Here is a 26,866-nt window from a genome sequence, read left to right on the forward strand (position 1 = left end):
TCTTTTATGAAAGTTCTATAAATATGAATGCTAGGATACAATGAGATAGATTTATAAGGGAGATACAGCATCACAGAACTTATAGAGATAGGCAAAATCAACCTACCTGTTATAGAAGTAAGATAATGTGAGAAAGTTTTTAAAGTTTTCTTTATGTGTGGAAAGGACAGAAACATGTGCATTAGGCCAAAATGAGATAAAATCCCTCAATGACAGACTAAGGATGATTAGGTGATTTTTGCTGCAAGGCAATACCTTCCTAAGATGGGATAAGTGGTTGATTTTTAGCTGCAAAGCAATAGCTTTTCAACACAGCGGCTTAAAGGCTGAGAGATGAAGTATAGCGAAAAGACCCTTGTTGGAGTTAAACAAAGAGGAGTTTATTAATTGGGATATTTTCTAACACTAGGACCAATTTTTAACCAATCTTATTGCTTAAATATAGTTTACAGTTTGTGTAGGGTATTGAACTTTCAACTTAATTTACTAAGGTAAAAGGTCCTAGAATTAGAAATTTATCATCTTGAAATGTATACTTTAATGAGGCAAACATGTACATTTTTGAAATAAGTATGAGGGAAGAAATCATTTTGGGAGAGTTATATCTATCAACAATTATTTTTGCAAAGTGCCCAAAGCATTAGTAGCTTACAGTATAATTTCCTATGAGTACAATTAAGCTGAAAAATCTGCCCACTGAACATAAACCACAATGATACTTTAGGAAATTAATAACTGGAGAAGAGAGATCGAGATGGACTCTGTGTAGGAGAACATAGAGTTCACGACCCCCGACAAACATTAAAAAAAAAAAAAAAAAGTATGTGGAACAATTCTCATGGAAAACTAACTGGAAAACGGCAGAACGACTCCTATACAACCAAGGCTGCAAAAAAGATGTTCCCACAACCAGGTAGGATGGAAAAGGCAGAGGGTTGGGACACCTGCCTGAAAGGGATCTGAAAGGAAAAGAAGGTTGCCACAAGGAGACCCTCACCGTGGGGAGCAAGTGGGCTGAGTCACAGACTGGGCAATACTGTCATGGGGGTCCTGCAAGGAGGAGACAAGACACTTGGCTCCTGGGAGAACTGCTGGGACAGACAGAAGGCCTAGAGAAGCCGAGACGATTCATGAGGCAAACACACGTGCTGGCTTACCAACAATCAGGGGGAGAGCTTTGGAGGGGCAGTTGCCACCTCACCACACTCTCCAACATGAGTAGCTTAAGTATCTGGCCTTCTCACTCTACACCACAGCCTGATATTAGATCTGGGCTAAGCAGGTCCTGGGAAGACTCAGTCTAGCTAGGCAGAGACAGACTGGGGTCCCGGGATGTGATCTGGATGCAGCAGAGGTGGTCACGTTAGCACTCGCTTGGGCAGTGCTACAGGGGCCCCCTGCAGTTTGCCTCCCAGCGGGGCCAGCGCCCTGGCCTTGGGGTTGGGGGAGACAGGTCCTGGGAGAGGACTGTCACTGAGGCAGCCCTGCTCTCTGAGTGGTGGCAGAGCCACCTCAAGTCCGAGAGCCACAATGCCCCGACCCCCAGCCTGGCAAATGCTCTAGCCCCACCCACTCCAAACCGCAGTCTTGCACTAGATCTGGTGTGGACACAACAGAAGAAAGGATGAGACCTTGGGCTGCATCTGAGTCGAGCCTCAGACACCTGCACAGGTGGTGCACTGGTCCTGTGAGCACACAGGCCTCACTTGCTTCAGTAGCCGCCTCCTCAAGGCTCAGGGCACCATTCAAGGAGAATGCAGCCTGGTTCACCCTGACCCTCAGGGCAGCTACTCCGACAACTGGGGAGCAGACCTTATCCCTGACAGGGTGGCAGCAGCCATGGAGCAAAGAGAAAAGTCCCACCTCACACTCTGCCCAGGCTTTAGACTCCCCAAACCAACCAACGCCCCCCAGTAAGGTGATAACAACCAGTGGCAAAATGTAAGGACCTGAAGAAAGATGGGACTGGTGTCCACATCAAAACTAACTCTCGCACCAGACACTGTACATATGGTCTACATAGGGATGCTCCCATACAAAAACACCCCTCTAAGACCATAATAGATAATCATTTCTCCTAAATTCAGAGACAGAGAAAGTAAAATGAAAAGGCAGAGGAACTATTTCCAATTGAAAGACCAAGAGAAATCCACTGAAACAAATAATGAAATAGAGCTCACTAGTCTACCTGACCCCAAGCTCAAAAAAGTGGTAATAAAAATGCTAAATGAATTAAGAAAGATCATCAATATAAATGCAGATCACTGTAACAAGAACTAGAAACTATGAAGATGAACCAATCAGAAACAGATAATTCTAAGATAAAAAGCAATCTAGAAGCAATGAACAGCTAACTAAATGACACAGAAGAATGAATAAATAATCTAGAAGACATAATAGAAATCACCCAATTAGAAGAACAGAAAGACAAATGGGAAAAAAAAGAAACATACGAGATATATGGGATAATGTAAAATATGCCAACCTATACATAACAGGAGGAGAAGGCAATGGCACCCCACTCCAGTACTCTTGCCTGGAAAATCCCATGGATGGAGGAGCCTGGTAGGCTGCAGTCCATGGGGTCGCTAGGAGTCAGACACAAGTGAGTGACTTCACTTTCACTTTTCACTTTCATGCACTGGAGAAGGAAATGGCAACCCACTCCAGTGTTCTTGCCCAGAGAATCCCAGGGACAGAGGAGCCTGGTGGTCTAACGTCTATGGGGTTGCACAGAGTCGGACATGACTGAAGTGACTTAGCAGCAGCAGCAGCAGCATGCATAACAGGGGTTCCAGAAGAAGAGAGAAAGACATCGAAAATTTATTTGAAGAAACTATGGCTGAAAACTTCCCAAACCTAAAGAAAAAGAGATAACCAACCAGGTACAAGAAGCAGAGGTTCCCAAAGAAGATGACCCAAACAGACCCACAACAAAACATATAATTAAGATGGCAAAACTTAAACATAAAAAGAGAATTCTAAAGGTAGCAAGAGAAAAATGAAGAATTAATTACAAGGGAACCCGCATAAAGCTATCAACTGATCTGCAGGCCAGAAGGCAGTGGCATAATCTACTAAAGTCCTGAAAGGGAAAAACCTGTAACCAAGGATACTCTATACAGCAAAACTACCATTCAGAAGGGGAGATAAAAAAATTTCTCTGACAAGAAGAAACTGAAAGGATTCAGTAATATTAAACCTACCCTAAAAGAAATACTGAAGGGTCTTCTCTAAATGGAAAAGGAGCAAGAAGGAACTCAAAATAGGCAATGCAAATACACAGTAATGATTTAAGATCAACTTATATAAGCTAGGATGCAGACTAAAGCGACTATAACTACAAGCATAGGATGTAAGACAGGGTATCAAAACTGCAAAACAGCAAGGCGGGGAGTAAAAATGTACATCTTTTAAAATATGTTTAAACTTGAATGACTATCAGTTTAAATCAAGTATTAGCTGGTAAGAGATATGGGTCAACATACATGAATTCCATGGTAACCACAAATCAAAACACAAAACAAATTTAAAAAAACTCAAGAAAAGGGAACAGTCCCAAATTCACTAGACAAAGACACTAGAAAGAAGAAAATTACAGGTCAGTATCTTTGCTGAGGAAAATTCTGAAAGAGATGGGAATACCAGACCACCTGACCTGCTTCTTGAGAAATCTGTATGCAGGTCAGGAAGCAACAGTTAGAACTGGACATGGAACAACAGACTGGATCCAAATAGGAAAAGGAGTACGTCAAGGCTGTATAGTGTCACCCTGTTGTTTAACTTATATGCAGAGTACATCATGAGAAACGCTGGGCTGGAAGAAGCACAAGCTGGAATCAAGATTACCAGGAGAAATATCAATAACCTCAGATATGCAGATGACACCACCCTTAGGGCAGAAGTGAAGAACTAAAGAGCCTCTTGATGAAAGTGAAAGAGGAGAGTGAAAAAGTTGACTTAAAGCTCAACATTCAGAAAACTAAGATCATGGCATCTGGTCCCATCACTTCATGGCAAATAGATGGGGAAACAGTGGAAACAGTGGCTGACTTTTTTTGGGGCTCCAAAATCACTGCAGATGGTGACTGCAGCCATGAAATTAAAAGACGCTTGCTCCTTGGAAGGAAAGCTATGACCAACCTAGACAACATATTAAAAAGCAGACACATTACTTTGCCAACAAAGGTCTGTCTAGTCAAGGCTATAGTTTTTCCAGTAGTAATGTATGGATGTGAAAGTTGGACTATAAAGAAAGCTGAGCACCAAAGAATTGATGCTTTTGAACTGTGGTGTTGGAGAAGACTCTTGAGAGTCCCTTGGACTGCAAAGAGATCCAACCAGTCCATCCTAAAGGAAATCAGTCCTGGATGTTCACTGGAAGGACTGATGCTGAAACTGAAACTCCAATACTTTGGCTACCTAATGTGAAGAGCTGACTCTTCTGAAAAGACCCTGATGTTGGGAAAGATTGGGGGTGGGAGACGGGGACAACAGAGGATGAGATGGCTGGATGGCATCACTGACTCAATGGACATGAGTTTGGGTAAACTCCGGGAGTTGGTGATGGACAACGAGGCCTGGTGTGCTGCGGTTCATGGGGTCGCAAAGAGTCGGACATGAATGAGCAACTGAACTGAACTGATCTTTGCTGAATATAGGTGCAAAAATCCCCAACAAAAGATTAGCAAAGTGAATCCAGCAACACTGAAAAAGGATCATATACCATGATCAAGTTGGATTCATTTCAGGGTTACAAGACTGTTTCCACATATGCAAATCAATCAATGTGATATTAACAAAAAAGACAAAAATCACATGATCATCTCAACAGATGCAGAAAAATCATTTCACAAAATTCAACAGCCATTCATGATAAAAAACTTTCATAAAAGTGGGTGTATAGGGAACATATTACAACATAATAAAAGGTCACTTACAACAAAGCCACAGGCAAAAACATAATACTCAACAGTGAAAAACTGAAAGCCTTCCCTCTAAATTTGGGAACAAGATGAGGATGCCCACTCTCATCGCTTCTATTCAAGTATTGGAGGTCCTAGCCACAGCAATCAGACAAGGAATTGTTCAGAGCAATCCTAAAGAAAAATAAAGCAGGAGGCATCATCCTACCAAACTTCAGACAATGCTACAAAGCTACATTAGTCAAAAGAGTGAGGTATTGGCACAAAAACAGATATATGGATCAATGGGACAGAATAGAGAGCCTAGAAATAAACTCACACACCTATGGTCAATTAACTTTCAACAAAGGAGGCAAGAATATATAACGGGGAAAAGAGGATCTCCTCAGCAAGTGGTGCTGGAAATGTTGGAGAGCCACAGGTAAATCAATGAAGCTGGAACACATCTGTCACCATAGGGAAATCAACTCAAAATAGCTTCAAGACTCAAATAGAAGATTTAACACCGTAAAGCTCCTAGAAGAAATCACAGGCAAAACATTCTCTGACATAAGTCATACCAATGTTTTCTTAGGTCAGTCTCCCAAGAGAGTAAGAATAAAAACAAAAGTAAACAAATGGGACCTAATCAAATTTAAAAGCTTTTGCACAACGAAAGAAACCACAAACAAAACAAAAAGACAACCTACAGAATGGGAGAAAATATCCGCAAACAGCACAGCCAACCAGGGCTTAATTTCCAAAATGTACAAATAGTTCATAAAAATCCAACAGCAAAAAGTCAACCCAATCAAGAAACAAGCAGAAGACATAAAAGAGATATTTCTTCAAAGAAGAAATAGTGATGGCCAATAGACACATGAAAAGATGCTCAATGTTGTTAACTATTAGAGAAATGCAAACGATAACTGTAGTGAGGTACCACTTCCAGTCAGAATGACCATCATTAAAAAGTCTACAAATAACAAATGCTGGAAAGGCTGTGGATTAAAGGGAACCCTCTGACATTACTGGTGGTATGTCAGTTGGTACTGCCATTATAGAGAACATTATGGAGCTTCCTCAAAGAACTAAAACTAGTATTACCATACGATCCAGTAATCCCATCCCTAGGCATGAAAGTGAAAGTGAAGTCACTCAGTCGTGTCTGACTCTTCCCGACCCCATGGACTGTAGCCTACCAGGCTTCTCCATCCATGGGATTTTCCAGGCAAGAGTACTGGAGTGGGTTGCCATTTCCTTCTCCAGGGGATCTTCGTGACCTGGGGATTGAACTCCAGTCTCCCACATTATAGGCAGACGCTTTATATATCCAGACAAAACTCCAATCCAAAAAGATACATGCAGCACTATGCTCAGAGCAGCGCGATTCACAACAGCCAAGATACGAAATCAACCTAAATGTCCATTAGCAAGTTAATGTATAAAGACGTGGTACATATACACAATGGAATACCATTCAGCCATAAAATACAACAACACGATGCCATGTACAGTAACATGGATGCAATTAGAGGTTATCATACTAAGTGAAGTAAGTCAGAAGAAAGAGGAAGACAGCATATGATATGGCTTATATGTGAAATCTAAGACATGACACAAATGAATCTATCTATGAAACAGGGTCACGGATACAGGGAACATACGCGTGGTTGCCAGGAGGAGAGGGTTTGGGAGGAGGGACAGAGGAGGCGGCTGGGGTTGCACAGAATGAATAAACAAGGTGCTGGCGTACAGCACAGAGAACTATATTCAATATCCTACAATAAACCACAACGGAAAGGAATAGGAAAAAAAGGATGCATACACATGTATAACTCAACCACTTAATTACAGCAGTAGTTAACACAACTCTGTAAAACAACTATACCTCAATTAAAAAAAAAAGCTTTAAAGACCCAAATATAAGACATGATCTCATAAAACTCCTAGAAGAAAACACAGGCAAAACATTCTCAGACATAAATTGTAGCAATCTTTTCTTAGATCAGTCTCCCAGGGCAAACACAATAAAAAAGCAGAAGTGAACAACTGGGACCTAAGCAAACTTACAGGCTTGGTTTTTGTAAGTATGCACAGCAAAGAAGTCATCAATAAAATGAAAAGACAACTTAAGAAACAGGAGAAAATATTTGCAAATGATGTGACCAAAAGGGGTTAATAACTAAAATAGTAAATAGCTCACATGACAGAAATAACAAAAAAACAAACAACCCAATCAAGGAATGGGCAGGGACTTCCCTGACTGTCTAGTGGTTAAGAATCCACACTTACAATGCAGGGGTCACGAGTTCGATCCCTGGTTGGGGAACTAAGATCCCACATGCTGTGTCATGCAGCCAAAAAAAAAGAAAAAAGGCATAAGACCTAAGCAGACATTTCTCCAAAGAGGACATATATACAGACAGCCAACAAGCACATGAAAAGATGCTCAATGTGGCTACTTATTACAGAAATGCAAATCAAAACCACAATGAGGTATCATCTGACACCCATAAGTATGGCTATTATCAAAAAGTCTACAAATAAATGCTGGAAAGAGTGTGGAGAAAAGGAACCCCACCAAACTGTTGGTGGGAATATAAACTGTGGCTCCCCACCAAACTGTTGGTGGGAATATAAACTGGTACAGCCACAGTGGAAAACAGTATGGTAGTTGCTCAAAAAAACTAAAAATAGATCTACTGTGTGATCCAGCAATTCCACTCTTGGGTATATATCCAGAAAAGACAAAAACTCTTTAATTTGAAAAGATATATGCACCTGTATGTTCAAGCAGAACTATTTACAATAGCCAAAAACAGGAAATAACCCAAGCGTCTATCAACAGACAACTGGCTAAGAAGATGTGGTATGGATACAAGGAGTAATACTTGGCCATAAAAAGAATGAGATGTTGCCATCTGCAGAAACATGAATGGACCTAGAGAATATACTTTGTGAAGTCAGACAAATATATGGTATTTATATGTGAAATCTAAAAAATAATACAAATCAATCTATATACAAAACAGACACAGAAAACAAACTAACGGTCACCAGAAGAGAGAGAGACGAGGGAAGGGACAGATTAGGAGTGTGGGATGTGGGATTAACTCATACAAGCTACTACACATAAAATTGATACGAAGGATTTACTGTATAGTACAGGGCATTTTACCCAATATCTTGTAACAACCTATAATGGAAGGTATCCCACAAAAAATCAAACTGAATGCTATACACCTGAAACCAACACAGTATTGCAAATATATACTTCAACTTAAAACAAGCAATTAATAATTTTATAGCTTTATGTGTAAAATAATAAAAAGATAAATATTCATTAAATAAAAATTATAACATTGAATTAAAAAGTATAAATTGTACTTTGAAAATAGAAAATAATCAATTATAGTAGCATACTTAAGATTTTTACCTAGTCTAAGAGTACATACTTCCAGTTATAAGACCAGTAACTTCTGAGGACCTAATATACAGGATATAGTGATTATATCTAATAATACTGTATTAAATCCTTGAAACTTGTTCAAAGAGTAGATCTTAAATGTTCTCATGACAAGAAAGAAATGGTAATTATGTGACAGGATAGAGGTGTTAGCTACTATCATGGTGGTCATCATTTTCTAACATGTAAGTGTTTCAGATCAACAAATTGTACACTTTAAAGTTAGAGAATGTTCTATGTCAATTATCTCTCAATAAAGCTATGGAAAAAAAGACTGTCACCTAAAAATCAAATGTCATGGTCTCTTCATCATAACAAAACAACAAATAATATTACCGCTTCCTTCGGAACAAAAAGTGATCAGCCAGCCGATACCAGCAGCAAATGCAGTTTGTATGGAGTTAACAAAATTTCCTTAAGAGAAAATAAAGAAAATTTCTGATCATTTACTACTCCACAATGGAAACCATTTTCTACATGGGTTTTCCCATCTAATCTCATCCATTTCCAATCTACTCTTGAGCAGTTTTCAGGATTCCTATTGAGTATGTCAAATTCCCACCCTGACTTTTTTTCAATCATATAAAATCTAAATTTATTATTAAGAAAGAAACTAAAATTGACAAGTTAGGCCCCTTGTGATCTGAGCTTTGTCTACCCGTTCAGTTGGTCATTCCTGCCCCAAACCACTCTACTCATCACCCATCTTTTGTTAGATTCATGAAATATTGCAGATTCCCAATACAGTGACCTTTTAAGGATTCCTCTTCACTTTCACGACAGATTGGATCTGATTTCATTCAGGAAGAATTTCCTAACCCTTCCTCCTTTCCCCACCTGAATTCTTTCATATCCTTCATGCTTCCCTAAGCTTACCTCTATCATAATAGTCACTACTCTGTATTTTAATGGTTTAATAATGGGGTCCCAGAAGGCAAAGATTATACAGTTTATGGCTGCAGTCCTAGTACTTAACAGTTTTGGAGACATAACTGGATTCATTAAATGATATGAGCATCCCTTTAGAAGTAAATACTATCATTTCATGGGTAGTGTAATTACATAACTCCCCTAAAGACACCTGATGAATTAAATGCCTGAGATTAGAAAAGTTCTTAAACTTCAAAATTAAATTGAATAGGCATAAATTTACACCTGATATAGTATACTTACGAAAGAAATAAAACACTTGTTTTACTAAATATTCAGTTGCACTTTCAAAGTTGCCTTTTCACCTAGCCCCATCTCATATCCATATCCTACATCAAACTTGTTTTCGTTTCTGTATAAATTAAATTTATTAAAGGCCTACTATTTAGCAGAGCTCAGAACAAATGACATAATTCCTTTCTAAGAAGCATGGAAAAGATAATATGACCAGAACATTAATATTACTACTGAAAAATCTGAAATACCAATTCAAAGTATCCTTGAAAATCTAGCAAATTATGAAGACAAAATTACCTGTCCATAATTCTGTCACTGTGCTTGTAACATGCTGCATGGCGAAATTCATTAAACTTTCCTTTGATCTGTCACCATGGTACTTCACTGCAGCCTATATTTTCATTTATAAAAAGAGAAACATCTTTTACTTTTTAAGACTCAAACAAATTGATTGATTTGATTCTCCATTATTCTGAATAAGTAAAATATGTCTTTCAATGGTAAAGTGTTTTTCTAAATGACATGCTAAGAATCTGGATTACACGGATTCCCTATCAGACATTTGAATAATATTACTTATAATTGTTTCAGTTTCAGTTTTATCGCTTAACACTGGGGAAAGAAAGGGAAATTAGAACTTCATATTCAATGAGAGAAAATACCTGTGAAATACTTTGTAAATCATAAAGTACAACACACATATTGGTTATCATTATATTCCTTAAGATGGAAACTGAAATTGGCAAACATTTTGTTAAAGCAATGTCATCTAAAAAGTATTTACAGTATAATCAAAAGTGTTTATTATGACTATAGCATAGTTAGATAGCACCTAAAATAAGAAAAATCAAAAGACTCTACAAATTCACATATTGTTTTCTCTAGTAGTCCTCTTGTTATAATGTTCCATCAAATTAAAAAAAAAAAAAAAAAGGCGAATTTTATATCTTACCATTCCAGACCTAAAAATGAAGAGGCTGGGATAACTGTTGACTCCTTTCATTCGGCAAAGCATTCTATCATCGCCACAGTTAACTGCTCCAATTCGAAGCAATCCATCTACTTCTTTTGCAAAGTCTCTCCACTATGAAGAAAAAAAAGTAGTTCTCTGATAAAATAATTTACATTTCCTTGAACATTCTTCAAACTACACTTCCTTAAAAGAGAATATATTCATGAAATAAAACCATAAACGTGAAAAAATATGATAGCTATTTCTGATAGTTAAATCCTAACATATTTTTAAAAACATTCAAATAATAGATAAACTGTTAATAGTAAAACTTTAATAATCAGGATGTAAAATACTTACTGTGGGAGCTAAATCATGGCAGTGTGAACACCCTGGGGAGTAAAAGTTCACAAACCACAGTTCTCCAGAATTAACAGCAGCATCTAAAAATACATAAACCAAACAACTTGTAATTATTTACTAAAGGTTTGTACATGTTTTAGTTCAAAATTTTCCTTGAGATCAAAATGAAAAAAATAGTCATACATCTTTCATACTGCCTTTATCATTTTCTATACATTTTTTTTCTATAAGAAGAAAACATACTATTTCAACTGTCAAACAATACCTTTAAACAAAAAAACAACAAAAAACCTCTTCCAAGCTCTATTTCAATAAGATGCACTCTTGAAAAGCATGATCTATGTCACTAAGAAGCTGTAAAAATAAAGGACGCAACATAAGGAAGCAACAGTCAAACCTCACGAGAGGCTGTGTGGATGACAGAAATGGAGAAATGACCCGAGAGACTGGGGTTTCAGGCTCTTCCATCACCTGCAGCACCGGTTTAGCACACAGTCAAACTCTGAGAGCTACTCCAGATTACAGAAGAATGCGGTCAGCGACCTACATGACAGTAAGGGCTGTGGAGATTAAACCTACCCTTTGCTCTTAATAGGGGCTTCTCTTGTGACTCAGCTGACAAAGAATCCTCCTGCAATGCAGGAGGCCTGGGTTCCATCCCTGGGTTGGGAAGATCCCCTGGAGAAGTGAAAGGCCACCCACTCCAGTATTCTGGCCTGCAGAATTCCACGGACTGTATAGTCCATGTGGTTGTAAAGAGTCAGACATGACTCAGCGACCTTCACTTTCACTTTTTGCTCTTAATAAGACATTTTCTTTGGAAAACTGCGTTATCTGAAGTAGATCAGATCAAGGTTTTTAACAATTCAAAACATGGATACATATTTGCTAACAGACCCAAACACTACATAATATCTACTCAACAATTATATTACACGTTATAATCTAACCTATAAAGGACCTGATACAAACAAAATACATTCATTTAAACATTTTACGATTGTAAGGATGTGCTCTAACATTCAAGACAAAAAGTTTAAGACAATTTGCTTTTGGCTAAAGAGTTTCCATATAACTCCACACTAAAATCAGCAATTTTGAAAGAAAATTTTCAAAAGTCATAATAAATTATGCTAAGACATCAAAACATGCACACTATTCAAAATATATATAACTGATTCAGGTTAATTAGTAATGTGTGCAGTAATGTTCACCTACATTTCAAAGCCAAGACACATGGATCTGTGGGAAAAATTACAGGCAAAGTGTGTACATTAGGATTTTATTGGCTGTGCTTTGGCAAAGTTTAGAAAGTCTGATGAATAGACCACTCTATCCAGGTTGTCAAAATAATGGCCATGCTGCCTTGGACCACCAACTGGTAGGAACTGAGGTAAAATCTTACGCGTTCTCTGCCCCACTCTTCTGGGGCCTCTATCATGCGAGTGTTAATATGGATGATGATGTCCCAAAGGTTTCTTAAACTGTCCTCATTTCTATTCTGTTTTCGTTTTTCTGTTCCATTTCAGTGATTTCCACTGTCTTCCTCTGCATCATATAATCTACTTGTTGACTTCTTCTAGCGTATTTTTTACTTAAGTTATTGCATTCCTCACCTCTGTTTAGTTGCTCTTTGTTTGCTCTTTATTCAAAAACTTCTAACTTCTCACTCTGTTCAATCTTCTCCTAAGTTCTCTGAACATCTTTAAAGTGATGAAAGGGAAAACCTACAGCTAAGAATACTTTACCCAGCAAGGCTGTCATTAAGATTTGAAGGACAGATTCAAAGTTTTACAGAGAAGCAAAAGAGTTCATCACCATGAAACCATATTTACAAGAAAAGTTATAGGACTTCTTTTCTTAAAATTTTATTATTTTTTTTAACTTTTCTTTTATTGGAGGATAATTGCTTTACAATATGGTGTTGGCCTCTGCCATATACTAACACGAGTCAGTCACAAGGGACTTATCTAAGTGAAAAAAGAAAAGGCCACAACTGCAAAAATGAAAATTATGGAAGGAAAAAAATCTCACTTAAAGCCAAATATACAGTAAAGGTAGTAAATCTGTCATGTATAAAGCTAGTAGGAAGGTTAAAAGACAAAATAGAAAAATCATTTATACCCACAATAAGTAATTAAGAAACATACAAAAATATATAAAATATTATGTTAAAATCTGTGAATGTGGTGGTGGGGGAAGTAAAATGCAGGGTTGTTATGGTGAGTTTGAACCTATGAGATCAGCAACTTAAAATAATCATATACATAAACACACATATACAGACTGCTATGCAGTGTGAGGAGTATCCTCAGTAACTATACCGTTTCTGTGTATGGTGACATATAGTAATTAGACTTACTGTAGCGATCCTTTTGAAATGCACAGAAATGACAAATCTCTATGCTGTGTAACAGGAGCTAATACAGTGTCATAGGTCATTACACTTCAAAAACAACCTCCCAGAAAAAGAGATCAGATTTTCGAAGTTGGCAGAGGCAGAGGTGGGGAAAGGGTAATTGGATGAAGGTGGTCAAAAGGAACAATCTCTTAGTTACAAGACAAAAAACTACTAGGGATGTAATGTACAACATTATAATCAACAATGCTGTATATTATATATAAAAGTTGTTAAAAGAACATCCTGAGCATTCTCATTACAAGAAAATTTTTTTCTATTTAAATTTGCCTCTATATGAGAATGAAAAGAAAATTGTTTTCCACCTTGGTACTTTGTTTTCATAGAGTACTTCTAATTTGCCCAGTTCCCACTACTGTTGACAATATTTGTAAAACTCTATTATCAAAGCTCAATGAGATGTTTTTGTACAACTCAGTGACCCAGAAAAGAACAAGTATATTTCAAAATGTGACTTTCAATTTCTAAACTATACAGCTAATGTTTGTTAATATTTGTACAATTATAGCTAGCAGCTTCTGTTAGCCCCAGAAAAATGTTTAAAAAAAAAGCTGAAGTGCTTTGAGTTCCTCTTTCATTTCTTGAGTTTGTCTTCAAAAGAATGCATGTATTGTGTGGGTACTACTCCAAATGACTAGTGTTAAGTGCAGGATGTTCTGGTTTTGCAGATACTATCTAGAACTTGTTTTTAGTAACGATATAATACTTTTCTGTGACTTAAAAAGATAATACAAATCATGTTTAATGGGAAGGATAAGAACTTCAAAGTGAAGTGTATTGATCACATTCTCTCTTCTGTATCACAGTTGAATTCTACTCCTGATAAAAGTGAACTATGTAATTTGAAGAATTGATGCTTTTGAACTGTGGTGTTGGAGAAGACTCTTGAGAGTCCCTTAGACTGCAAGGAGATCCAACCAGTTCATCCTAAAGGAGATCAGTCCTGGGTGTTCACTGGAAGGACTGATGCTGAAGCTGAAACTCCAATACTTTGGCCACCTGATGTGAAGAAATGACTCATTTAAAAAGACCCTGACGCTGGGAAAGATGGAAGGCGGGAGGAGAAGGGGACAACAGAGGATAAGATGGCTGGATGACATCACCGACTCAATGGACATGGGTTTGAATAAATTCTGGGAGTTGGTGATGGAGAGGGGGGCCTGGTATGCTGCAGTCCATGGTGTTGCAAAGAGTCGGATACGACTGAGCGGCTGAACTGAACTGAACTGATGTAATTTGGATTAACTCTCCTACCACAACTGAAGAATTGGACAAAATACAAAAGACCTGCGTTGAAAGCATCAGAGTTACCAATGCGGTTGAAGAATTACGGGACCCCCAGGAACGGCAGGAGGTAGAAATCAGGGGGCCAATGTTTGCCATCTCTTGATAGGCAAGAAACTAAGCAGAGTTTTCAATAGATTCATGAGATGAGACACAAAATGAAGTTCAGGGCACACGTAGAGAGGGTTCTATATGTAAAGGTGAACTGAAAAGAGGCTGGTATTGTCCAAGTCCAAAGCTCAGCTTTCGAATCATTTCAATCCCTGGAAAAAACTGATCTAAGGTTGTTAGTGACTCTAGTCAAAAGAAAACATAATTTCTTTCTAGAGCAAAAGAACATAAAATACCTTAAAAATAACTTCATAATTACTTATTAGTTACACAAAAGACAAGTTAAGTAACCCAAAAAATAGAAACTACTGGTAACAGGAAGAGACCCACACCAAGTAGGCGGATGTGATATTTACATAAGCACAAACTGGTAAGGACTACCCATCCTCAGTCTCCTCCCTCGGCTTCTTCAACTGAAACTCTGGATCACCCTGCCTTAGTCCAGTCACACACAGGGTCGTTATCAGAGTTCAAACAGAATACTGGCCACTTTGCACTGGACCTGTCGACGTCATTTAATTATTTCTGAATAACTGTCTCTAAGATTTTGTGACTGTAATCTATTTTTAACTACTATTTGCAGTTCCACACGAACTATTAGCATTTCTTAATTTAACCTTTTCTCTGAAATGACTGATCTGAAAAAGTCTGAACCCATGTGCAATACAGCCATCAGGAAAGTCTTTCATTCTGGGTAGGTTCATGGATTAATCAGCTTGCAGGTTTTGTTCAGTTTCTCTATCTCTAATTCCAAAGTGTTCTGTCCCATAGGACCACAAAATACTTACTGATAAACTAGCAGATGAGACAATAACGACATAAAAAGCAATAGGTTCATATAACTACCTGCCAGTAAGTCATGATTCTGCCAGCCTGTGACATGAGTTATCAATTCTGTCTACCAATAATACAAACAAATAAAATTTTCTTCCATTTCTTTTATAAAGATATTAACTAATGTTCCTTAGAACTTATTCAGGTATTCACTACAGGACTTTAAACAAAATAATGTACTGAACAGCTACCCTGTAGACCTGAACTCACTATGTTGTAGAAAATACAAATAGGATGCAACTTTTGCTTACAAGGAACTGTAAAAAACTCACTGGTTGTAACACATTGTTTATTAAAATGAGAAACTATATACATTTTGCACCTAGTAAGTTATTTTAGTTAATTAAATGAAACTGTAACAAAGCAAAATAAAATTGAAATATGATTTAAGGTAAAATATAGTTTTAAAGTAGAGTATTTTATTAAAAGTGTGCTAGTTTGAAAGTATAAGAATAATGAACGTTTTCTAAAGTACACTGCCAAGTATATGAGTATATTTTTATATCCATTTTCACACAAATCAGAGATCAAAGTAAATCTACTTGCAATACTTATTTAAAACTCTGAAACACAAAACTAGAAGTATTTCTGCAAGTTTGCACGAAGCTCACACGGCATACAAACTTATCCTGAACTGATATGGGGGGCTGTGTATAATGTCCACTTCATTTAGTATACATGCTGAGGCATTTCACTGCATAAATATTTTTTAAAAATAGTATACTAAAAAAAAAAAATAGTATACTGCCCCACATTCTGTTAAGAACTTTGTTTTTAATCAGTGTTGATATTTTTATTTTGTTCCCACCCAGGTTTTATTCTCTACGCATATATATGTACACCTCTTGTATGATCTGTATTATACTGCATATACATTTTTGTATTAGGCTTTTTTTCATATAATATACTTTTAAATATACACATTTTTTAATAATGTGAAAAAATATAGAGAAATAGAATAAATATTGGCTCATTATCTCAAATGTGTCAATTATACACAAACACACAAGTATAGAATGTTGAGGATGTTGCTAGCACTTCTATGGTTTCCTCAACTGCCAAATAAGAGGAATAATAGTACTAATACAGGAATGTTAGAAAAGTTCATTAACATAATAGAAGGAAAGTTGATGATATGCTAAAATCTACAATAAAAGAAACTGTTAAAATCTCAGATGGTGATTATAAAACATTATTTAAAATACAATATATACCATTTACCTTGCTAAAATTAGAAAAATTTCTGAATTCTAAATAATTTGTCTTTGAGGGAATTTTAGTTAAAGAGACTGGTCTTAAACTAGTTTTGGAAAATCATAAATGCACAAACTTACCAAATTCTCTTCTATCCAATGTTATGATTTCAGGATCATCATCATAAATACCTAATTTTAGAAGTAAATAAAATTATAAAATTAATACTTCATCATAAAAATAAACACATTAAAAATGTCATTTTCTTTCAATCATCAAAAATCAGATTATTCTAAATCTCAAGTTGAAGAATATGCAACACTAAGAATCTATTCTATTTTTCTAGGGGTAAAGCAAAGAATAAATAGTAACAGTGGTGATACATTTAAAGAGTGATCAAAAGACATTTCCTGATATGTACTGCCACAGGTGTGTGTGTTGGGGATGTGGCTCCTAATAGTCACACAATTTCATCTCCACAGAAAATTTTTATTGCTTTTTTGAAAAAGCTTTTATTTGAAAGTAATTATAGACTTTTATTAAGTTGTAAAAATAGTTCAGACTTCCATTTACCCAGCTTCCCCTAATGGTGACATACTATGTAATTTTAGTACAATATCCAAACCAGGAAATTGGCCATAGTACATTACTTTCAGACCTCATTCACTTTCAGATTGCATGTTTTTCTTTTTAATGTGCTATCATTTAAAAATGTTCTAAATGTCTTATATAATTAGAATATTTGCAGAGGCAGGGGCAAACTTAAATATAAAATTTATTTCTTATAATAACACCAATGTAGGAAAGCTTCTCATTACTATATAAAATATCAACGAATAAATATTAAGTGATAAGCTATATACAGACGTTAGTATTTGATTTTGTGAGACATATGATTTCTGTCACAGCTATGCAACTCTGCCCTGAAGTGTGAAAAATAATATGTACATAGATGAGCAAAACTGTATTCCAATAAAACTTTGCAAAACCAGGTGGCAGGCCAGACTTAGCCTGTGAAATATTGACTACCGACACTTGTTATAGACTATCAAACGATAGTGAATATACCTGAAAATACTATATTGAAAAGTCAGTCTCGAGAAATAAATACTCCAGATGTAAAACTGAAAATATTTTATTGATTCTAAGATAAAAGCGTACTTCGCTTCTCAGCCTGCATTTGAGGCCAATAAGTGACCACTGCTATCAGAACGCTCCCTCTTCGCTTGACACCTGTGTTTACTCTCCCCTCCCTCGATCTCTTTCACTTGTTGACTCTCTCTGCGCCTGCCTTCTCATTCCTGTCACACCTTAAGCCATTATTCATTACTAATTAAGAAGGATGGTTTTTTCTACTGAAGTGACCACTATTAAAGGAAACTTCAATCTTTCCTGGAAAATATGATACTCTAAAAGTACTAGAAGGCTTCAATATTTAACTTCTAATACAAATATTTTACAAAATTAAATACAATTGTTATAAGTATTTAACAAGATTATGACCAAAACACCTCCATATTTATTCAGGTATCTACATACTACTTGACTTTCCTCTTGAATTCCACTTCCATGTTGCATTAAAAAGAGGGTCTAGGGGATGCACATTAATTACATAAATAGGCTAACTGGTGAAACAAAATTAATTTTCTAAATTTACTTAAATAAACCATAACTTCATAAGGAGTATCTATCATCTTACCAAAATCATAACGGTAGTAATTCCAGCTTTCATACTGGCCTCCTTGATTATCTGCAAGTCCCTTTTCTCCATATTTGTCGTATTTTTTCCGCAGATCTTCATCTTTGAGTACTTCATATGCTCTATTTACTTTCAAAAAATCACTATGTGCATTTGGGTTATTCTATTAAAAATATTAGATATAATATTTATTTCAGATACACAATTAACTGACTTAATTCTGAGAATTCTTTGAGAGTAGATACCAAGATAAGGAGGAGTAGTACAATATGAAATGGGCATCACACATTGAAATAAAAAAGTAAAAAAGTATTTTTAAAAAACTACAATCTTAAAAAAGAAGAAAAGTAACAAAGAAATGAGAATTAATGCCTCAAGAGGTTGACAGAGGTGGTCATAAAATATGACCTCTAATAGATGCAACAGAAAAACCGGACTAATGAATCCTTGGAAACAACATGGTAAATATCATGTGTGGCCTCTAAAACAATCACAAAGAAAATTTTAGGTTACCTATTTGAGGCAAAATTAAAAAAAAGTACATAACCCAATCGATTATAATGACATAAGAACTAATACCAGAGTAATAACTTAAAACTGGACTGATATGTTTCATTTGTCAGTGTTTCATAGAATTGCTTTTTGAAGAATGCTTTCATTTAAATCAGCAAGCCCCAACCATTTTGACCAGGGACCCTCTCAAAGAAGACAATTTTTCCACAGATGGGGTGTGGTTTTGGAATGACTTATGCACACTACATTTATTGTATATTTATTTCTATTATTATTACATCAGCTCCACTTTAAATTTTCAGGCATTAGCATCTAGGGGTTGGGGATTGCTGAATTAAGTACTTAGGTGGGTCTACCATCTTTTATACAGAAACTTAAAAGAAATGACATTTGAAAATTTAAAGAAAAACTTGTAAAAATGAAAATCCTAAACACAACAAAATGTTGATCTCAGGAAAAGATTACCAATTAACAAGAGTTTTAGAGAAATACGAATTCTATTGCTCGGCTTTATGTGATGGAAATAAAATAATCCTACTTAAAATTCTATCTAGGGACTTCCCTGGTGGCCTAGCGCTTAGGATTCCTTTCATTGCGGTGGCCTGGGTTCAACCCCTGGTCAGGGAAGATCCTGCAAGCAGAGTGGTGTGGCCAAAAATAAAAATAAGTAAAAATAAGTTAAAAAATAGTTATTGAAGTTAATAAAAACTTTACCTAGAAAATTATAGTTAAATCTTTCTTATTGATGAATATCAAATCTCATTAAGAAAAAAAAATGAAATGAGATAAATAATAAAAATATCTTAAGAATTAAAACAGTTTTGAAAGATTACATTACGGAATACATAACCAAATATTTATGATCGGCATTAACTCGATTTGGCTGCCAAGTTTTAATTTGTAATACTTTCTGACTCTGGTTTTAGATTTGTACATAGGAGAAAAAAGTTGAAGCATGCTATTAATAGCTCTTGCTGCTGTTTTTAGCAAGACATACCCTCTGTATGTTCTAAGCAAATAATTTTTCTTACTGTTCTAAAATACTTGATTTTAACCTGCTTTACAGAGAAAGCTACTGCTCTGTGATTAACGTCTGTAACAGAACTGCTGAAAATTAGTTTTCAAATTGAGAGAACTGCATTTTGATATTGACATTCGTTTAACTCCTCTAAACTTAGACTATTTAACTTCCTCTGTTTTGAGCACAGATGTTGAACTTTTTGACTAGTAGTGGCTGTTCTTAAGAATTCTGAGCACTAATTTAAAATACATTAATCAGAAATGGTTAAAAAGAAATTTTTACCTACCGGGTTTTTATCAGGATGTAGCTTCAATGCCAATTTCTTGAAAGCTTGTCTTATTTCTCTATTGCTCGCAGTTTTGGATACTCCAAGTAAACTGTAAAAATCCTGATCTGTACCCACTAAAATGGCCATATACATTATTAGAAAAAAGAGCATGACCCTTTTCAAGTCTCTGACATAGTCATCTTTATTTAACCAGATTCCCATTGTTTTTCTTGTACAAGTTCTGATTTAAATAAACATTAAGATAAGGCCACTGGTTCCAGTTGATGTAATATGCAAATTTGAGAACTTCTGTCCACATTACTCCAAAAGTGAAACAGGCATCATAAATTGTCTCCCCAAATGTTAATCTAAAGAGAAAAAATCAGGTAAAATACATTAAAAACCAACAACAACAACAAAAAACCCAACCCATCAACAGCACTATTTACTAAATAACATGACCAGTAATATAACCTCCAGTAAATGGCAAATCAGGGTGAGTGCCTGAGGCCCTGTTCTTTGGGGGCCTGCTTCATTCCTTCCATTATCTAGGTAGCCAGATTCATGCGATCATTCGTGTCAAGACAGCAGATAAAGGTAAAAAAAAGAAAAGGGATCTAGTGTGGCTGCAGCTATTTAGAACGTTTTAGAAACAAACAAATGCAGCAATTCGCTCTCTCAGCATCAACACAAGGGAGGGGGGTGGTGAACAGGAGGTGAGGAGCTACTTCCTTCCTTCTTCTACCCAGCTTAAGACTGGCCCTTTTAATCTGCTTCCTTTTTGGTTATTTCTCCACCCATTTACGCCTATTCAGTTTTCATTTCAATCAAATTTCACTTGTAGGAAATACCCTTTGGGGGTACAAGAAAGAAGCACCAGATCCTTCCAAGGAGTCTGTATTTTTCATAAAACCGATGCAAGAAGAACGGCAGTGAATTTCTATCACTGTAACAACGTACAAAGTCGCCCGTTTTTTCTTCTGAATTTTCTCAGAAGGTGCTATTGTTCTATCTAAGCAGTTACTATTTTATATATAACTTGCAGAATAATAACTGCAAGTTAACTGTAATTTCATTACAAAGTTTACATTTGGCATAAATAAAAATAGAAAAACAGAAAAGCAGCAATCAGTTATTCAGACACGCTAACCTGGGCAGGATAAAAATAAAATAAAATCACATGCAAATTTGTATATACTTTAGTTCCAAAGAACTCATAATGTTTCGAAAAACCCAACTTTTCGAGCGTTCTCAGTTCCTCCTTTCGTCCTTTAATCTTAAATGCCTATTTTAACTTTTTTCTCACCTGTGAACGGTTTTCGATTCATTTCTAATCCTTCCTTTTCACGTCACCAAAAAAACCTTTGTAAAATAGAGCGATGTAGATTAATAAACATCCAGACTAGAAAACATTTAGAATAAAACAGAGATCACATTAGCAAACACCGTTTGACAAGTGCTATTTGTTCCCTGTGCAGCGGGGGTTCTCAAAGTCAGCGTGGGCGTGCCGGACGGCTGCGCGCCGAGGTGCGGGGACAGGTAGAAGCTGCAGGTAAATGCAACACGAACTCCTTGCTGCCACTACTTCAGAATGGGTTGCGGCGACTGGGGAAAGATGTAGACATTGGGAGCCAAGGGGTGCTGGTGTGTGAGACCTCAGACCGAGTTAGTGTGCCAGGAATCTGGATAACTGAGGCTAAAGGGAGAAACTAAAAGCGCGGAACCACTGAAGAAAGGATGGTGTGGAGCAGGGGGAAAGACGACTGGGAGCGAGAATACTAAAATCCAGCCACAGGAGAGAAGAGCGCGGGGGAAGATTCCAGCGCACAGGCCATTTCCGCCCTCCCTTCCCGGTGAGCCCAAGCCGCCACCAGCTCCAGCAAAGCCCCGGCCCCGGGTCCAAGCCCACCTCGGTGTTGCGGGGTCGTCTCCTGCAGCTACTTCCCCATCCTCAATCCCCGGGGGCGGACCCCACAAGGCCAAATACAACCTATGCGTTCCGGAGAGAAGCACTTACTCTCTGACCGCTGCGCCGCCGCGCCCGGGATGGGGCTGGACCAGCCACACCGGCAGCTAGCAGCGCGGCTGGCTCCGGTCTGCGCCTCGCGCGGCGGTCTCCTAGGCGAGGCGGGGCGGGGCCTGGCGCGGGGCATTGTGGGAAAGGCGTGGAGGCCGCTGCCTGGGAGGATTCGCCTAAGGACCTGCGGGCCGAACAGGGTGGGGAGGGCGGTGTAGGTTTAGGTTGACGTGGCCCTCGGCGCGGAATCCGGCTCCGGCTCCGGCTTCAACCCGGAGCTGAAGAACACGCTGTAACCACGAAGCCCCCGCACCCGCACCATTGCGGCTGGCGCGCGCCGCGGGCCGGACGCAGGACGACGTAACCCGCCCCTTCCTGCTCCCGTTGCTGTGGTTACGGCGACTATTCCGAGGGCTGGTTTAGGCGTGCAATTTCTCGCTGACCCTGTTCTTAAAGGGAAAGGCAGACCCATTACAGTACTTTTCTGTTTGGTGGGTGAGTGGGGCAGCAAGGGGAAATTTTGAAGGAAAAGGGAAACTTACCTGAAGTGACATTGATAGAAGTGTCAGTCTAGAGTGAAGAGGCAGTAGGAAATTTGGAAGAAATAAAAATATTTATGAGTGTGTGTGTGTAGGCGACAAACGTGAGTGTTCTACTGTTTTGCCCGACTTCCTGGTCATTCAAGCTGGACACTGGGGAGTTGTGCATACTCCTCTCTCCCACATTTGTATCTAAATAATATGGTATAGAAACTGCATTTTGATCTGCAGCATTATAACTAGGCTTCCCGGAATGGTAAATCAGCCTGCCAGTGCAGGAGAGGTAACAGACACAGGTTCAATCCCTGGGTGGGGAAGATCCCATGGAGTAAAAAATGGCGACCCACTCCAGTATTCTTTGAGTGGTAAATCCCATGGACAGAAGAGCCTGGCGAGCTACAGTCCATGGGGTCACAAAGAATTGGACATGCCTGGGAACACTGAGCGCACACACAATATCACTAGAACAGTTGAGGTAGATGCATTTGCAACCATGAAAAGAAAAAACATCCTAATGAAAAGAATGCCTACGTATGACAGCAACCTTAATATAAGTGGTAATTGGTAACGATTTCACGTGTAGTAAATCAAATGTCAGCTTGTTAAAAAATGATGAGCATGTAGGACCCATAGCTAAACTAATACCTGACCGGAAAGAAGAGAACGTAGCCAGAGCAAAGGCAGAAATATTAGAAGTAGCCTCATGTAGCTAAGGAGTGCCATGAACTGGTCTAAGTACACATGTAATTCAGTCCTCCAAGTTCTCTTATATGATAGGGACTATTATTATATCCATTTCACAGTTGAGGAAAACGAGATAAATATATGATAGAGCTGGGGTTCATACCTGAGCAACTTGGCCCCAGAGACTGTAATGTTTATCATTATGCCACACTGTGAGCCACCAAAATCTTCAGAGTAAATTGAAAAGCAAAAAGGAAAACTGGAGAATCAAGAAGGGACCATATTACAGTGGGTTTTATGCCATGGTGAAGACTACCTTTCAAGTAATAAGAAAGCTACTTAAAGCTTTTAAGTAAGGGACTGAGATTGTATTTTAGATCACTCTGGTAGCTACTGGAGAGTGAATACAAAGGGGCCATGACTGGAGAAATGGAAAACAGAAAAGTAAATTTGGCAAGAAATGGTAATAGTTGGATGTGGGAGATAAAGAAAGGATCTAAGGTTAACTTCTGGTTTAGGTGGCTGAGTACCACTCACTGAATGAAGATCTATTTAGGGAAAAGATAAAGGTTTCTGATTTGGATATATCTATTTCACATTTCCTAGATCATGTCCAAATAAAGACACAGAGTATAATATTCATGTAAAGTGTCTAGACTAGAGGAGAAAACAGGAGATTATCCTGTGGTAGTTGGACCCATGAGCATGAATAAGAATACTTAGAAAAAGTAGGCAGAATAAGAAAAGTTGTGGACCAAGGATAAAATCTTGGGAAACTCTAACATTAAGAATGTCTTATAGTCAATGAAACATCAACAAAATGATAAGACAATCTATGGAATGAGAGAAAATGTTTGTAAATCATGTACCTGATAAAACATCTATATTCAAAATATATGAAAAACTCATACAACTGAATAGCAAAAAAACTCACAAAACAAATTTTAAAAATATGCAATTAAAATATGGGCAGAGGATCTGAATAGATATTTTTTCCTAAGTACAGATATCCAATAGGTACATGAAAAGATGCTCAGACTCACTAATTGTTATTGAGTCCAGGGTCATACTCACTGCTTCCTGCACAGCATTCCAATAAATAGAGAGACCAGCTTTTTAGCAACTTTATTCAGAAAACCATCAGACTGAGAAGATGGCAGATTGGTGTCCTAAAAAACCATCTTGCCTGAGTTAGAATTTAGGCTTCTTTTATACTAAAAGTGGAAGGAGTAAAGTCAAATTTTCCTGGTTCAGGTCAACCTCCAGAGGGTTGTGTTAATTTTGTCCTGCCTGTAGACATTCACAGGTGGGCCTGGTCAGGATGTTTCCTGTGAGCTATACAAAGGAATTGTAGCTTAATGCTCATTATTTGGGAGGCTGGGTTCCCAGAGATGGATATTATGAATAATTTAAGCTTATAGGCACCATCCCTTTAGTGATTAACTTGTAATAGAATACAAAGTTTCTTCCCTATTACATAATCATCAGTTCAGTTCACTTAAGTTCAGTTGCTCAGTCCTGTCCCACTCTTTGCGACCCCATGAATCGCAGCACACCAGGCCTCCCTATCCATCACCAACTCCCAGAGTCCACTTAAACTCATGCCCATCGAGTCGGCGATGCCATCCAGCCATCTCATCCTCTGTCATCCCCTTCTCCTCCTGCCCCCAATCCCTCCCAGCATCAGGGTCTTTTCCAATGAGTCAGCTCTTCGCGTGAGGTGGCCAAAGTATTGGAGTTTCAGCTTCTGCATCAGTCCTTCCAATGAACACCCAGGACTGATCTCCTTTAGGATGGACTGGTTGGATCTCTTTGCAGTCCAAAGGACTCTCAAGAGTCTTCTCCAACACCACAGTTCAAAAGCATCAATTTTTTGGCGCTCAGCTTTCCTCACAGTCCAACTCTCACATCCATACATGACCACTGGAAAAACCATAGCCTTGACTCATCAGGGAGATGCAAATCAAAACCACAATGAGATACCACTTCATACCTGTTGGCTATTGTTATAGAGGCAAATGCTGGAGTGGACGTGGAGAAAAGGGAGCTTTTGTGCACTGTGAGAATCAGTGTGGATAGGTGTAGCCGCTGTGGAAATCAGTATGGAGGTGACTCAACAAGCTAAAATAGAACTATCACAATATCTAGCAAGTCTACCTCTGGGTATTTATCAGAAGAAGATGGAAACACTAATTATAAATAAAATATGCATCAATATGTTCACTGCAACATTATTTACCATAGCAAAGATATGGAGACAGCCTAAATGTTCACTGAAGGGTGAGTAGATAAGAAAAAAAAAAAAAAATATATATATATATATATATATGTAGTGGAATATTATTCAGCCATAAAAAGAATGAGATATTGCCATTTGAGACAAATGAATGATCTTTGAGGGTATTATGCTAAGAGTAATGAGCTTGTAGAGTGTTATTTTACTTATATGTGCATTCTAAAAAAAACCCAAAACAAAAGACCAAGCTCATAGATATAGAGAATAAATTTGTGGTTGCCTGAGGCTGAGGAGAGGAGGGGGGAATGGGGGAAAGGGGCAAAAGGTTACAAACCTCCAGTTATGAAATAAGTTCTAGGGATGTTAAGTACAGCAGGGTGACTATAGTGAATAACACTGTTTTGCATATTTGAAAGTTGCTAAAAGAGTAGATCTTAAAAGTTCTTATCACAAGGATCAAATTCTATAAAATTCTTATTACGGTGATGATTTCACAATATATACAATTATCAAATGTTATGTCTCACAGATGTGTGTGCTCAGTTGCTCCTGATGATTTGCAACCCCATGGACTATAGCCCGCCAGGCTCCTCTGTCCATGGGATTTTTCTGGCAAGAATACTGGAGTAGGTTGCTATTTCCTCCTCCAGGGGATATCCTTGACCCAGGGAACGAACCCACATCTCCTGTGTCTCCTGCATGAACAGATGGTTTTTTTTTTAACCACTGTGCCATCTGGGAAGTCCCTATGTTATACACCTGAAACTAATATAATACTGCAAGTGAATTCTACCTTAATTAAAAAAACAGAAGAATGTAGTTCCTCAAAGAAAGGGATTTTTGTTTAATTAGTATTGTATCCACAGTTGTTCCTGGCCTATGGTAGGTACTAAATAAATATATTTTTGAATAAATAAATTAATTTGCAGAGTAATCTGAAAAAGAAGACCTCATCAAAGAGTCAAAAATGAGATAATTAGAGATATTAAAACTGAACTAAATATCAAGGAAGTTAGTGAGAAAAATTAAGGTGATATAGTAACTAAAACTTGTTAATTGAGTCCAGTAGTTTGGAGGTTATAGCCACCACAGAAAGCACAATTTTAGTGGGTGATAGGGTGGAAATCAAGTTGCAGTGGGCGGGAGATTGGATGGGAGCTGAAGAAATGGAAATTGTAAGTCTACAGGAATC

At 37.6% G+C, this 26,866-nt stretch overlaps 1 protein-coding gene across 2 annotated transcripts in view; it reads right to left on the reverse strand.

The window, feature by feature from the left end:
* DNAJC10 (DnaJ heat shock protein family (Hsp40) member C10) overlaps positions 1 to 22,581 on the reverse strand; it is a 62,038-nt gene extending 39,457 nt beyond the window's left edge. Inside the window, exons 1-9 of one of the 2 annotated variants that reach the window (XM_043894266.1) lie at positions 22,108 to 22,581; positions 21,505 to 21,560; positions 20,217 to 20,566; positions 18,397 to 18,559; positions 16,838 to 16,888; positions 10,853 to 10,935; positions 10,493 to 10,624; positions 9,838 to 9,931; positions 8,710 to 8,787 (exon numbers count right to left, since the gene is read on the reverse strand). In XM_043894266.1, the coding sequence (XP_043750201.1) occupies positions 8,710 to 8,787; positions 9,838 to 9,931; positions 10,493 to 10,624; positions 10,853 to 10,935; positions 16,838 to 16,888; positions 18,397 to 18,559; positions 20,217 to 20,420 (805 nt within the window). In that variant the 5' untranslated portion in view covers positions 20,421 to 20,566; positions 21,505 to 21,560; positions 22,108 to 22,581. The remainder of the gene's footprint in view (positions 1 to 8,709; positions 8,788 to 9,837; positions 9,932 to 10,492; positions 10,625 to 10,852; positions 10,936 to 16,837; positions 16,889 to 18,396; positions 18,560 to 20,216; positions 20,567 to 21,504; positions 21,561 to 22,107) is intronic. The other variant, XM_043894265.1, reaches the window with a different exon arrangement.
* Between the last annotated feature and the right edge of the window lie 4,285 nt (positions 22,582 to 26,866).

Source organism: Cervus elaphus, chromosome 33 (genome assembly GCF_910594005.1).
Source record: "Cervus elaphus chromosome 33, mCerEla1.1, whole genome shotgun sequence".
NCBI lineage: Eukaryota > Metazoa > Chordata > Mammalia > Artiodactyla > Cervidae > Cervus > Cervus elaphus.